Below are 13,425 nucleotides of genomic sequence, written 5' to 3'. Positions count from 1 at the left end.
TTTTTTGACAAGCAGAGTTAGACAGTGAGAATGGGACACAGAGAAAGATCTTCCTTCCATTGGTTCACCCTACAAAGGCCACTACAGCCAGAGCACTGCGCCGATCCAAAGCCAGGAGCCAGGCGCTTCTCCTGGCCATCCTCCACTCTCTACTCGGGCCACAGCAGAGAGCTGGACTGGAAGAGGAGCAACTGGGACAGAATCCGGCACTCCAACTGGACTAGAACCTGGAGTACCAGCACCACAGGCAGAGGATTAGCCTAGTGAGCCGTGGCGCCAGCAATGAATGTGCATTTTCCCAAACCCAACTTTAGCTACCTGCTTGACCCTTTCTCAGACATCCCAATGCTTAATCCACTAGACTGCAACAATAGTAAGAACAACAGCCAACATTACTTTTTTACTCTGTGCCGCCTCTCACCTAACCATGAAGCAGTTATGAACGAATGTCCTCTATACCCAATTCCTGCAGGAAACCTACTGAGCATCATCATCATCAGTCATCACAATGATTTGAGCTTTACACCCTTGGGCAAGAAACCGCCCTGGTCCCACCCACATCTCAATACCACCTCCTGGGGCCAGCGCTGTAGCACAGTAGGCTAAGGACCTGGCCTGGAGCGCCAGTATCCCATATGGGCGCCAGTTTCAGAACTGGCTACTCCACTTCCGATCCAGCTCTCTACTATGGCCTTGGAAGGCAGTGGAGGATGGAGCAAGTCCTTGGGTCCCTGGACCCGATGAGACTGGGGGTGGGGTGTTGGGGGAGATAATGGCTCCTGGCTTCAGATCAGCACAGCTATGGCCATTGTGGCCAATTAGGGAGTGAAACCGGCAATGGAAGCACTCTCTCTCTCTCTCTCTTTCTCTCTCTCTCTCTCTCTCTTTCTGCCTCTCCTCTCTCTGTGTAACTCTGACTTTCAAATAAATAAATAAATAAAAATTGATCACATTTGTGAGCTGGAAGATCAGGCCTCCACCCCACCCCGAGTGACCTCATGCCCCTATCTGACCACACCTCTGTGCCCACCTGCCAATCAGGGTAATTAACCTCTTGTCTGCAAAGGCAGGGACAGCCCTGCTATGAGTGGAATATGGAATCAGAAGAGTTTTGATCTGCGGACAATTTCACAGTTTCTTCTAGCAACAAAATTTAATTTCACATTGTTTCTTCTAGCAACCAAAAACTACCCTAATTCTCCTGATGCACGATGCTTTCTTCATGTTGTTCTCCCCATCCGATGACACTGGGAGAGTGTGGGGTGTTTGCTGTGACTCAGCACATGCCCATCCTGCTCTGCAGACATCTCATCACACTCCTCTGGCGCTACTGGACAGCCCTCTACTGCTGCACTACGTGTGAATTTACATGTGGGAGAGGAGAGTTCGAGTCCTGGCTGCTCTGCTTCCAACCCAGCTTCCTGCTAATGTGCCTGGGAGGCAGCAGAGGGTCCAAGTACTTGGGTTCCTCTTCTCCACACGGGAAACTCAGATGGAGTCTTCCTGACTGTGGCTTCAGCCTGGTGCTGGCCCCATCCCAGCTGTTGTGAGCATTTGGGGAATGCACCAGAACATGGAATGGTTGTCTCTGTCTCTCTCTCTCCTGCCTCCCATCTCTGTCACTCTGCCTATGGTAACTAAGAGTACCTAAAAGGTAATCTATAGAAGTGAAATTGACACTCAGATGCAATGATGGTTTACAGCCCTTGTCTCTACAGTTTGTTGAACTCTTTACTTAGTGTAGGGATAATGAGTATAAAGTAAACTGAAAATAAATCTTTGTAAAAATTAAGATTCGATGGCTGGTGGCGCAGCTCACTAGACTAATCCTCCGCCTTGTGCGCCGGCACACTGGGTGCTAGTACCGGTCAGGGCACCGGATTCTGTCCCAGTTGCCCCTCTTCCAGGCCAGCTCTCTGCTGTGGCCAGGGAGTGCAGTGGAAGATGGCCCAAGTGCTTGGGCCCTGCACCCCATGGGAGACCAGGAGAAGTACCTGGCTCCTGCCATCGGATCAGCGCGGTGTGCCACCTATGGCGGCCATTGGAGGGTGAACCAACGGTAAAAGAAGACCTTTCTCTCTTTCTCTCTGTCTACTCTGCCTGTCAAAAAAAAAAAAAAAAATTAAGATTGGGACTAGGAGAGGGAGGAGGAAGAAGGATGGGAGCGTGGGTGGGAAGGATCACCATGCTCCTAAATCTGTATATATGAAATACATGAAATTTGTATAGCTTACATAAAATTAAACTCGTTCCTGGAGGCCAGCCTTACCCTGATACTCAAGCCAGACAAGAACACAACAACAAAAAACTACAGACAAATATCTCTGATGAACATAGATGGAAAATTTTTAATATACTGACAAATCAAAATTGACAGCAATCAAAAACATCCGTCATGGTCAAGTGGTCATAGTTCAGGGATGCCTATAATATGTGGATGCCAGGGCCACAGGTGGTGGCCTATTCCACTGCACCCAGCGCCGGCCCCTATTTATCTTTCTTTAAAAAACATGTATCTATTGGAAAGACAGCGTTACAGAGAGCGACGCTTGGAAAGGGTGTCCCCTACAGATAATGACCAGGCCAAGACGGGGCTGGTCGGGCCACCCCCTTGCTTGGCAAGCCCGGGGCCCTCCTCCCTCCTCGCGGGTTGGGCGGAGCAGCCGCCCAGGCCCGCCCCTGCTGGCCCTACATCCACTGCACTGGGAGCAGAGCCGGCCACGCACCCCAGTAAGGAGCTGCGGCGATGGCGATGGCGATGGCGATGGCGATGGCGGCAGGCAACGCGGCCTACTTCCAGAGGGGCAGTGTGTTCTGGTTCGCGGTCATCACGCTCTCCTTTGGCTACTACACGGTAGGGGCAACCGAGTTGGGACAACCGCCTGGAGCGAGCGCTCCTGTCACCCAGGCCTCCGCCTCCTTTGGAGGAGAGGCCGCGCAGGCGCAGTTCTCGCTCTCTCGCCTCCCAGCGGGGAGGGAAGCCAGAACCCGAAAGGAGGCGCAGGCGCAGTCGGCTGCCAAGGCTTTTGGCAGGTGTTGGAGGCCCTGCGAAACCGGTTGGCCTACTTTCCTCAGGTGGGGGCGGGCACACTCCCCACCTGAGGACTGAGCGCCTGGGTCTTTCACGATGGTGCTGGCGAACTCGAAGGCCGCAAGGGATGCTACCGCCTACTTCCGGACGGCCAGCCCGTTGCCCTCGCTGGTCACGGGGCTGGGGCTGGGATACTTTGCGGTGAGGGGCGGGGCGCGGACGCGGGCGCCTGTGTTTTGGCCCTCCGGGCTGTCCTAGCGCGAGGGGCGCCGTGGGAACGGGGTCGGTGCGCATGCGCGCCTGGCGGTTGCCTAGGTTACGAACGCCAGCGGAAGCTAAGCCGGGTTTTAGAAGGTTTAGAGTGTTTGAAGCAGGGGGAGTTGCTTGGAAAACGGCGGATAAAGCCAAGGGATGGCTCGGATTTCACTGGTGAGCAAGAACCGGTGTGACAGCAGGAGGACAGCTCTACTGCGGGGAGGAGTGACTTTCGTCTCACTTCCAGGATAAGGAAGGGGAAAGACGCCCGGAAACCGGTTGGGGAAACCGGTATCATGTAGGAGGAAGGCGAAGCTATTTTGGATCTTTCCCGGGAGATCCTGGAACCTGGACGGGTGTCATTTCCACAGCGGCGTCGCTCTGACCACCTCCGCCCTCCTTTCGCCGTGTGCAGGATGGAGGCGTGGGACTCTAGTTTTCCCGAGTGCCCTTTCTGTGCCAGGATCCCGCGACCCTGTTCGAACACACAAGCTGGGAAACTGAAGATTCGAGTTGGAATTTAGTGGAACTGGCAGATGCCAGCCCCTCTCCACCGCGCGGTTAGGAGGCCGCAGTGATATGTTATACTTTATTGGAATATTGGGCTTTAAACAGCATCCTGGGAGAAGTAGTGTTGCCTTTGGTGCAGATCTAAGTGGAGCACTAAACTTTGGAGGGGTTGACAGTGATTCACAGAAAGGCTTGTAACAGAGCCTGAGGAGGAGTTGGTAAGGTCACCACAAAAACCTTACATGAACGAGGAGTTGCTGTTAATCCTTCGCGAGTCTGATTTTCCGAGTGTGTCTGCGTGGTGTGCAAGAGTGGAAGAGCATGATTCTAACTGCGAGATTGAGCCCAAGCCACCGCTTGCAGGACAGAAGCTGGCCAAAGCATGCAGACTCCTACAAGTCTAGGAAATAATGTTTGGGGTGGAATTCATGAAAAATCGGATCCGCTCCGCCAGTGCACGGAGCCTGATCATCACCTCGTTTCTTTGTGGCACACATCCATTGGAGCTGCTTTTTAGAAATACAGGAGGGAGATTCAGGTGCCCTCCTTCAGACCCTGTTTCCCCGGTAGTTACTTTGGTAGAATCAGTGTTCTTTCCTACCTGCCGGTCTTCAGGTGCCCTAATGGTTTCTCTGTGCCTCTGGTTCTCTTTCAGTGGGTTGTCCTCTGGCCGCAGAGCATCCCTTATGAGAGCCTTGGGCTCCTGGGCTCGTTCACTCAGTACCTGGTGGACCATCATCACACCCTCCTGCACAACGGGTAAGGAGAGCTGCAGAAACAACACGCTGGTCTCGCTGGAGACCTTGAAGGCCTGCAGTTGCCTTTAGGTAGTGAAGAATGGCGCTAGTTCACGTTTAGGAATCTTTCCAGATTTCTGTTAGATTTTATCATCAGACAATCCCCCCCTTAAACTAGACTGACTTGTAGAAATAGGTTTGGGGCCGGCATTAGCAGGTAAAGCCGCCACCTGCAGTGTTGGCATCCCTTATGGTTGCCGGTTCGAGTCCCGGCTGCTGTACTTCCAATCCAGCTCTCTTCTATGGCCTGGGAAAGCAGCAGAAGATGGCCAAGTGCTTGGGCCCCTACACCCATGTGGGGGACCTGGAAGAAGCTCCTGGCTCCTGGCTTGTGATTGGCCCAGTTTCAGCTATTGTAGGTATTTGGAGAGAGAACCAGCACATGGAAGGCTTCTACCTCGCTCTTTCTCTCTCAGCCTCTGCCTCTCTGTAACCCTGCCTTTCAAATAAATAAATAAATCCTTATAAAAATTTTCTTTTTCTTTGATACAGAGAAATTTTCCATACACTGATTTCGCTCCCCCTGATGCCCACAACAGCCAGAGTTGGACTAGGCCAAAGGCAGAGCCAGAAACTCCATTCAGGTCTCCCACGTGATGGCAAGAATCCAAGTACTTGAGCCATCACCTGCTGTCTGTCAGGGTGTGCATTGGCCAGAAGCTGAATCAGAAACAGAGTTACCGAGACTCGAATCATACACCTGAATGTAGGATGCTGGTGTGCCAAGGGCAACTTAACCTCTTTGTTGTTGTTGTTTCAGGTATTGGTTTGCCTGGATGATTCACGTGGCAGAGTCCTTGTATGCCATGGTGCTGTGCAAGTAAGTCATTATTTAGGTCCTGGTCACCTTTCTCGTGGTATCTGGTAGAAGCTGAGCCACCACATTTAAATAATTCATGCACGCCTAGGCTGAGAGCACTCTGAGGTAGTGTGGAGTACCCATGCCTGATACTGGGCCTGACGCAGGAATACTCAGTAAATGTTCGGTGAGTGAGTCCATTTAGTTTGTGTTAGTTATTATTTACTCCGTTAGTGCATTAGGCTGACTGTTATTTTGTTTGTTTTTTTTTTTTTAACTTTTTAATTGTCTGTACAGCAGCACCTAGAACAAAAGATTAGGAGTCTGCCTCCTAGTGTGTGAAAGAGCTGAGTTACTTTCCTAGGCCAGTAATCTCCTATCTTGATGCCACAGTGAACCACCTGAGGAGCTGTTTCACTGTACATGTCTGGTTTCCACCAGAAAAATTGATCTGGCAGGTCTTGCTTCAGACCTACAAGTCTGTTCTTTCTGGAAGGTCTGCAGGTAATTCTGGAGCTAAATGCAAGTTAAAAGCCCCCAAACAGACCCTACTCAGCAGATGCTACTGTAGGTGACTACTATGTGAGAGTACTGAAAAAGATTCTTTGTACTTTTGGACAATTTGTTCTCCCCTCCGGGACCGTCTGCTAGTGGGGTCCTCCGTGAAGTCCTGTTCCTTTGCTCTGCCACTGGGCAGGCTGAACCCATCTCTACGCTTTGGAGTGACACAGTCGCCCTTTGCCAGAGTGCAAGGGGATTTCCAGGTGGCTTTGTTGAAACTGTTCTCTGGGCTTGAGACTGTGGTAGGAAAGCCCAAGCGTTCTGAGACTCCTTCCCAGTGGCCTCTTGGGCCTCCCTGAGGTCTTAGCTGAGGACATGTGTTTGGCCCAGCCCCACAGCTTGACAGCTCTTGACTGGCATTTGGAGCCTCTAATGAAAACCAAAAGACTGTGTTGTGTTGTACACTTCTTTGAAGGGAGAAGGGGAACAAGCCCAGGGAGGTTGCGTCTCTCTTACTGTGTTCCTAAAACCGGTCCTTTAAGGATCTAACGTGTTAGAATGTGCCATAGCTCACTATAAATCAGAATTAATACTCCTTTGATTTGTGAGATCAATGAAAGAGTAAATAAATTTGAATGCAAGAATACATGAAGACATGGTATAACTTTGGAGCTTCCCAAATCCTACTGCCCAGGAATAACTACTTGTAATATTTTGTTGAGTTCCCTTTTGTTTTAATCCATACCTGTAAACTTTTAATCCAGTCATCATCCTGTAGGAAAGAGTACTTTGAGCTGTATGTAGATACAGAAATGACCTTGGACGTGGCAGGAAACTAACATTTACTAAGCACCCTCCATGTGCCAGTCCCTAAGCAGAAGCTCAAGGACACAATCAGGCTATAATATAGTCTCTTAAATCCCATGTTTTAAAAATACATACCTTTCTGAATTTCTTTTAACCAGAGATAAGATTGGACTATATGTTTGACTTTATATCTGCCATAATCATACACTTAAGCACTTTGCCATGTTTTTATTTTTTTTTTGTATTTCATTTTAAAGATTTATTGTATTTATATGAAAGAGTTGCACAGAGAGAGAAGCAGACACACAGAGAGAGAGGGGGGTTTTCCATCCTCTGGTTCACTCCCCAGTTGGCTGCAATGGCCAGTACTGCACTGATCCAAAAAAAAGGAACCAGGAGCTTCTTCCGTGTCTCCCATGCGGGTGCGGGCCCAAGCACTTGGGCCATCTTCTACTGCTTTCCCAGCCATAGCAGAGACCTGGATGCGAAGTAGAGCAGCGGGGACACAGCACCGGCCCCGCCATGTTTTTTTTTTTTTTTTCCCTGCCATGTTTTTAAAATAACCTTGAAGGCAGGCACTTGGCCCTGCAGTTAAGATGCTACTTGAGGGACGACACTGTGGTGTAGCAGGTAAAGCCTCCGAGACCTGCAATGCTGGCGTCTCATATGGGTGCTGGTTGGAGTCCTGGCTCCTCCATTTCCCATCCAGCTCTCTGCTCGGGCCTGGGAAAGCAGTGGAAGATGGCCCAAGTCCTTGGGCCCCTGCAGCTGTGTGGGAGACCCGGAGGAAGTTCCTGGCTCCTGGCTTCGGATCGGTGCAGCTCCGGCCGTTGCAGCCAATTGAGGAGTGATCCATCGGATGGAAGACCTCTCTGCCTCTCCTCTCTCTGTGTAACTCTGACTTTCAAATAAATACTTTTTTTTTTTAAATGATGCTACATGGGACAGCCCCATCCTATATCAAAGTGCCAGGAATCAGATCCTGGCTCTGGTCTTAATTCCAATTTCCTGCTGATGCACACCCTCGGAGGCCTCAGATGATACCTCAAGCCCATGGGTCCCTACCACTCATGTGACAGACCCAGATACTGACCGAGTTCTCAGCTCCTGGCTTTAGCCTGCTCCAGTCCTGGCTGTTGGTGGCATTTGAGAGTGATCCAGCAGGTAGGAAATCAGTTTCTTTCTCTCTCTCCCTCTCAGCCTTTCTGCCTTTATTTCAAATAAAATAATTTTTTATAAAGTTTGGTGAATAGTTTTAAATTTTGCATACTATTCCTCTAGTTGTATATTCCAGAATTCATTTAGTTAAACTAGCAGTGAATATTTAACTTTAAAAAACATTTTTCTTTTGTTAATTATTGTTTAGTTTTATTTGAGAGCGAGAACTCCACTCCACTCACTCATGCTCCAGATATCTCCAGTAGCTGGAGCTGGGCCAGGGCCAAAGTTAGGCTCCAGGAAAGCAATCCAGGTCTGCCTTTGCAATCCAGGTCTCCCACAACCAAGGGACCCTACTGCTTGAGCAATCAGCACTGTGATGTGGGAGGCAGATTTTTTATCACTGGGCTGAATGTCTACTCCCTGGGTCTTAGGTCTTTAATCTACCTGGAACTGACTTTTTGTGAGAGGCAAGTATTCAACTTTATCTTAATATTTCTATATGGATGCCCTGTTTTCCCCAAGCCACTTCTTGAGACTTTCACTCTTCATTAATGTGCTGTGGCTTATAGCCACATATATGTCTGTGTTTCTGAACTCACTGTTCTTTTCTGTTGGTTTGCTTCTTTGTCCTTGGGCCAGCATAACATTATCTTACAGTAGTAGCTTTGTAATCACTGACACCTGATGGAGCACGTCCTCTCACCTTGTTCAGAGTTACCTGTTCCTGGGCCTTTGCACAGCCTTATGCATTGTCATGTGCTTCAAAGATGAAAAATTTATCTGTTGGCATTTTTATTAGATTGACCATATGAATTAATTTGTAGCAGAATGGCATATTTCCGTTATTAAGTCTTCTAAACCAGGAAAAATGATTTGTCTCCATTTCCTTAGAGTTCTGTGATGTTTTTCCTATTCTTTATTTGGTTAATATCCAGCTTCCTGTACTTTCAGATGTTGTTATAAGTGACTTTTCCTTCATTTTATCATTGTTTGATGGTAGCATATATGCATATAGTCAGTTTTATATATTGACCTTATACATAGCAACCTTAAAAATTCATTTATTAATTCTAATAGTTTATCTATAGATTATTTTCAGTTTTCTAGTCATCATTCAAGTGTCTCTAGAAACAGTTTTATTTTTTCTTCTCAGTTCAGTCCCTTTGCTTTGTGTTTCTTCCCTGTTGTACTAACTCATACTTCCAGTGCGTGTTGCCTAGAAGTGGACATGATGCCTGGTTCCTGATCGCCAAGCTGTCAGTGTCCTTGCATCATGTTTATTCTAGAGTTTTATAGATCTCCTCTGTCAAAATGAGGATGTTCGACTGTATATCTAAGTCTGCTAAGAACTTTGAAGAATGGATGTTGAAACTTATCAGATATTTTTGCATTTTTTTGGATTTATTAGTTTATTTGAATCAGAGTTACACAGAAAAAGAAAGAGAGGCAGAGAGAGAGAGAGAGTCTTCCATCCGCTGATTCACTCCCCAGTTGGCCACAACAGCTGGAGCTGGGCTATCCAAAGCCAGGACAGGAACTTCTTCTGGGTCTCCCACATGGGTAAAGAGGTCCAAGGAGTTGGGCCATCTTCTACTGCTTTCCCAGGCCACAGCAGAGAGCTGGATCTGAAGTGGAGCAGTCGGGACTCAAACCTGTGCCCGTATGGGAAAGCAGCTCTGCAGGCAGCGGCTTTACCTACTATGCCACAGCACTGACCCCTACTTTTTGCATTATTAAAATGTATAATCTTTCTCCTTTAATTTATTGATAGAAAAAAACCATTTGTATATATGCATATAAAGTTTGCTTTGAATAAAAGGTTTATGCAAGTGAGACTTAATTACATACACATGAGCCTGCAGCAAGCCGTTCACTTAAGCTGAATCATTTTCTGTTGAGCTTTCAGACAGTTGAATGACTGCATATTAACACTATGTTCCAGTTTCTTTCCTAAGCACTTTGTGTATATATCTCATAAACCAAGTGGGACAGATACTACTATGACTGTTTTTCACATGAGAATACTGTTTCTGAGAGCTACTAGTGATGTGCCCAGGACACAGCTGGCGGGTGGCCAAGCTGGGATTCATATCTGGTACAAATCTTCACATCTTCAGACACTTGCTCTGAAGCCATACCAGTGCCCATCTCCTTTCAGTCATCTCATGAGAAACCGTGTTATAATGCTCTACCCTGCTCTACCTGGACAGTAGCCAGACTAGTTCCAAGGAATAGTGTACCATCCTAAATACATTTATTAGGAAGCAAGGAAGAGAAAAAATAAATTGCCCCTTTAAGTTAAAAAACCAGGGTGGGGAGGTGGTAGACAGATGGAAGTATAGAAAAAGTATAAAAATTAAAAAAGAATAAGGCCAGCGCCGCAGCACACTGGGCTAATCCTCTGCCTGCGGTGCCGGTGCCCCAGATTCTGGCCCCAGTCTGAGCGCCGGTTCTGTCCTGGTTGCTCCTCTTCCAGGCCAGCTCTCTGCTGTGGCCCGGGAGTGCAGTGGAGGATGGCCCAAGTGCTTGGGCCCTGCGCCCACATGGGAGACCGGGAGAAGCACCTGTCTCCTGGCTTCGGATCAGCATGGTGCGCCCACCGCAGCGGCCATTGGGGGGTGAACCAACAGAGGAAGGAAGACTTTTCTCTCTGTCTCTCTCTCACTGTCCACTCTGCCTGTCAAATAAATAAATAAATAAATAAATAAATAAACAATGCTTCCTGTGAAACCATAAGATCAAAATTATGGTGCTTATATTTTGTACTTTTTTTTTTTTTTTTTTTTTTTTTTTAGGTATAAAGGAATCACAAATGGTCGGGCTCAGCTACTCTGGTTCCTACAGACTTTCTTCTTTGGGATAGCATCTCTTTCCATCTTGATTGCTTACAGACCAAAGCGCCAAAAACAAAATTAAAAGCAAATATACAGAAGTTTCCTCTACTTAATTCAGACACCTTTCCAGGGTGACGGGGACTGCCATTTTCACTCAATGATATTTCTATTTTGTAAAAAGTGTCCCTCAAAGCTATCTAGGACCCTGCAGTTACTCATTTTTCGTATAATATGCTGTGGTTGAGCTTGGATAGACCAGTTAGTTAACAAGGAAATAGGAAAAGTAAATACAAGTTTACAAGTAAATTAAGGAACTAGGAAAAGATTTTAGCCTTCAGCTCTGTGGACTCAGCACAGAAGAGGGCTTCCCCCCCACCTTCTTGAGGGCCTCTGGCATTGTGGGCTCTGCTGTCATCTGGGCTGAGACACACGCTTGCTAGATTTGCTTGTTGGTTTTTCTTTGCTCCTTTCCTTCTTGTTAAAACATCTTGGCTGCACTACCACCATGTTAGCTCTCCTTCCCTTAAATTCTCTCCATCTTTCTGGACCAAGATGTAGGGACACTTCTACAATACATCAGTTCCTTATACATTTGTTAGGCACCTCTAAGGTAGAATCTTATCCTTTCAAACTTCTGTTTCTCAAATTACAGAGAAAAATAAGGAAGTTGGAACGGGCAGACTGAGTGATCACATAGAGGCACGCTGAGAATCAGGGCTGGTGGCCTTCCCTGCTGCTGACCGAAGTGTCCTTTCCCTACACTGGACCCCGGGACACGGTGCCCTGTGGCTCGCAGGGGTTGATTGCTGCTCCAGCTCAGGGTGCAGCTTAGCTCTACTTCCCCCACCTTACCTGTCCCCCTGCCGTGCACGGAGTTGTTTGACCAGTGTTGATTGCTGACTTCACTTTCTACTCGTTCATTATCATTCCAATTTTTATGTGAAAACTACAGGACTCATTGCATACACTGTCCTCTCAAAAGACAGCCGCAAGACCTTTGGCTGACTGTGTCACCGCTTGGTGAGACTCCCAGTGGGAAACCTGTCTCTTTTTCATGCTTTCATGTTCTCCATCACTGTCTCCAGACTCCAAGTGTCTTCCTCCAGCTCTGAAGAGTCTAGCTCACGGTTTATCCATCAAGTTAGTGTCTTCCATTCTGGTGGATATATCTTACTACTGTTGACTGGTGGGATGACTCTGTCACCATTAGGAGCTATTAGGAGCTTCCCTAGAGGATGGCTTACTTGTTCTCTTTGGACTAGTCTTCATACCCCTTCCATAATATGGGGAGGGGGCAAGTTATTTGTATTAAGCAGACATTTATGAGAAACAACTACCTCCCCCAAAAGAGAGCTTCCAATTGAAACCACAATATAAAAGATTATGGACTGGGGCCACCGACCCTGTTGCATAGCACGTTAAACCTCCACATCACACATGGGCACTGGTTCCAGACCCAACTGCTCCGTTTCTGATCCAGCTCTCTGCTAATAATGTGCCTGGGAAAGCAGCAGTGGATGGCCCAAGTCCTTGGCCTGCAGCCTCGTGGGAGACCCAAAAGAAGTTCTGGGCCTGGCTTCAGCTTGTCCCCGCCCCAGCCACTGTGGTTATTTGAAGAGTGAACCAGTGGATGGAAGATTGCTGTCTTGCTTGCTCTGTCTTTTAAAGAAAAAAGAATATGGACTATGAATTGTTTCTGGTGGTATTTGTCTTAAAGTTTTTCTCTAGTTCTCTTGTGATTATGAGTTGCTTTTCACTAAGGAACCCCATTTTTGACCATGGAGTTAAGCATCATGGAAATCAAACCCAGTTTTTAAGAAGTCCTTTCCAAAGAGAAATAATAATGACTAATATTGGTGGTGCTGGGGACCGTGCTATCAGGTTATTGAAAGAAATGGATTAATTTAAATAAAATGCTGTGAGTTATCTCTTCAACCAAGTGCTTTTTTGTGTTTCTCAGTTTTGATATATTATCACATATTTGATTCTGTCTCAAATAGACTTTATGGGGCTGTTTGTACGGTTCAAATATCAGTTTTTCACTGACAGAGAAATGCAGAATGCTGTGGTTTCGGGGTATATCTCTCTTAGGTTTATAGAGGCCCACTTTTTTTTTTTTTTTTTTTTGACAGGCAGAGTGGACAGTGAGAGAGAGAGAGACAGAGAGAAAGGTCTTCCTTTGCCATTGGTTCACCCTCCAATGGCCGCCGCAGCCGGCGCACGGCGCTGATCCGATGGCAGGAGCCAGGTACTTGTCCTGGTCTCCCATGGGGTGCATGGCCCAAGCACTTGGGTCATCCTCCACTGTACTCCCGGGCCACAGCAGAGAGCTGGCCTGGAAGAGGGGCAACCGGGACAGAATCCGGCGCCCCAACCGGGACTAGAACCTGGTGTGCTGGCGCCGCAAGGCAGAGGATTAGCCTAGTGAGCCGTGGCGCGGGCCAGAGGCCCACTTAACTCTTGCACACACACTGAGGCACTGGGGTGGACACCAGTGTATTTGAATTATAGGACTTCCTCTTGTTTTCATTTCATTCAGCATTTGATAGAAACTCTGCAGCAAGTGAAGAATGTTCTGGCATTTTCTTTCAGTGCCAGAAGTATAAAATCATGCCATCTTATGTGGGATTTTACTATGGTGGGGTCTTAGCAGATGGTGCTGGCTGTTCAGGTCATAGACCCATCCACAGCCTCACAGTGAGGGGAGGTCACTTACGCAGCATCACACAG

At 47.6% G+C, this 13,425-nt stretch overlaps 2 protein-coding genes across 7 annotated transcripts in view; one reads left to right on the top strand and one right to left on the bottom strand.

Moving 5' to 3' along the window:
* LOC138845395 (cytoplasmic polyadenylated homeobox-like protein 2) overlaps positions 1–13,425 on the bottom strand; it is a 99,288-nt gene that overhangs the window by 42,940 nt on the left and 42,923 nt on the right. The gene's annotated exons all lie outside the window — the stretch shown is intronic.
* LOC149122051 (transmembrane protein 254-like) lies at positions 2,675–12,630 on the top strand. Of its 6 annotated transcripts, none has more exons than XM_089313566.1 (4): positions 2,675–2,854; positions 4,452–4,555; positions 5,354–5,413; positions 12,176–12,630. In XM_089313566.1, the coding sequence occupies exons 1-4, from the start codon at positions 2,747–2,749 to the stop codon at positions 12,315–12,317; spliced, it is 414 nt and encodes a 137-aa protein (XP_089169692.1). In that variant the 5' UTR covers positions 2,675–2,746; the 3' UTR covers positions 12,318–12,630. The 6 variants fall into 6 exon arrangements, with proteins under 6 accessions (XP_089169692.1, XP_089169696.1, XP_089169694.1 ...); XM_089313570.1 differs by having other exon boundaries at positions 11,348–12,630; XM_089313568.1 differs by having other exon boundaries at positions 10,657–12,630.

Source organism: Oryctolagus cuniculus, chromosome 15 (assembly GCF_051225735.1).
Source record: "Oryctolagus cuniculus isolate XC-2025 breed Fujian yellow rabbit chromosome 15, ASM5122573v1, whole genome shotgun sequence".
Classification (NCBI taxonomy): Eukaryota; Metazoa; Chordata; class Mammalia; order Lagomorpha; family Leporidae; genus Oryctolagus; species Oryctolagus cuniculus.
Note: the sequence above shows the minus strand (reverse complement) of the source record. Positions and strands in the feature narration are given on the sequence as shown.

What these genes read in the sequence shown, in the direction of transcription:
- LOC149122051 (XM_089313566.1), top strand. Translation starts at nt 2,747, where the DNA reads ATGGCGATGGCGATGGCGATGGCGATGGCGGCAGGCAACGCGGCCTAC. An exon ending in CACACCCTCCTGCACAACGG is followed by an intron (nt 4,556 to 5,353) that starts GTAAGGAGAGCT and finishes TTGTTGTTTCAG; the next exon opens with GTATTGGTTTGCCTGGATGA. An exon ending in TATGCCATGGTGCTGTGCAA is followed by an intron (nt 5,414 to 12,175) that starts GTAAGTCATTAT and finishes TTTCTGATCCAG; the next exon opens with CTCTCTGCTAATAATGTGCC.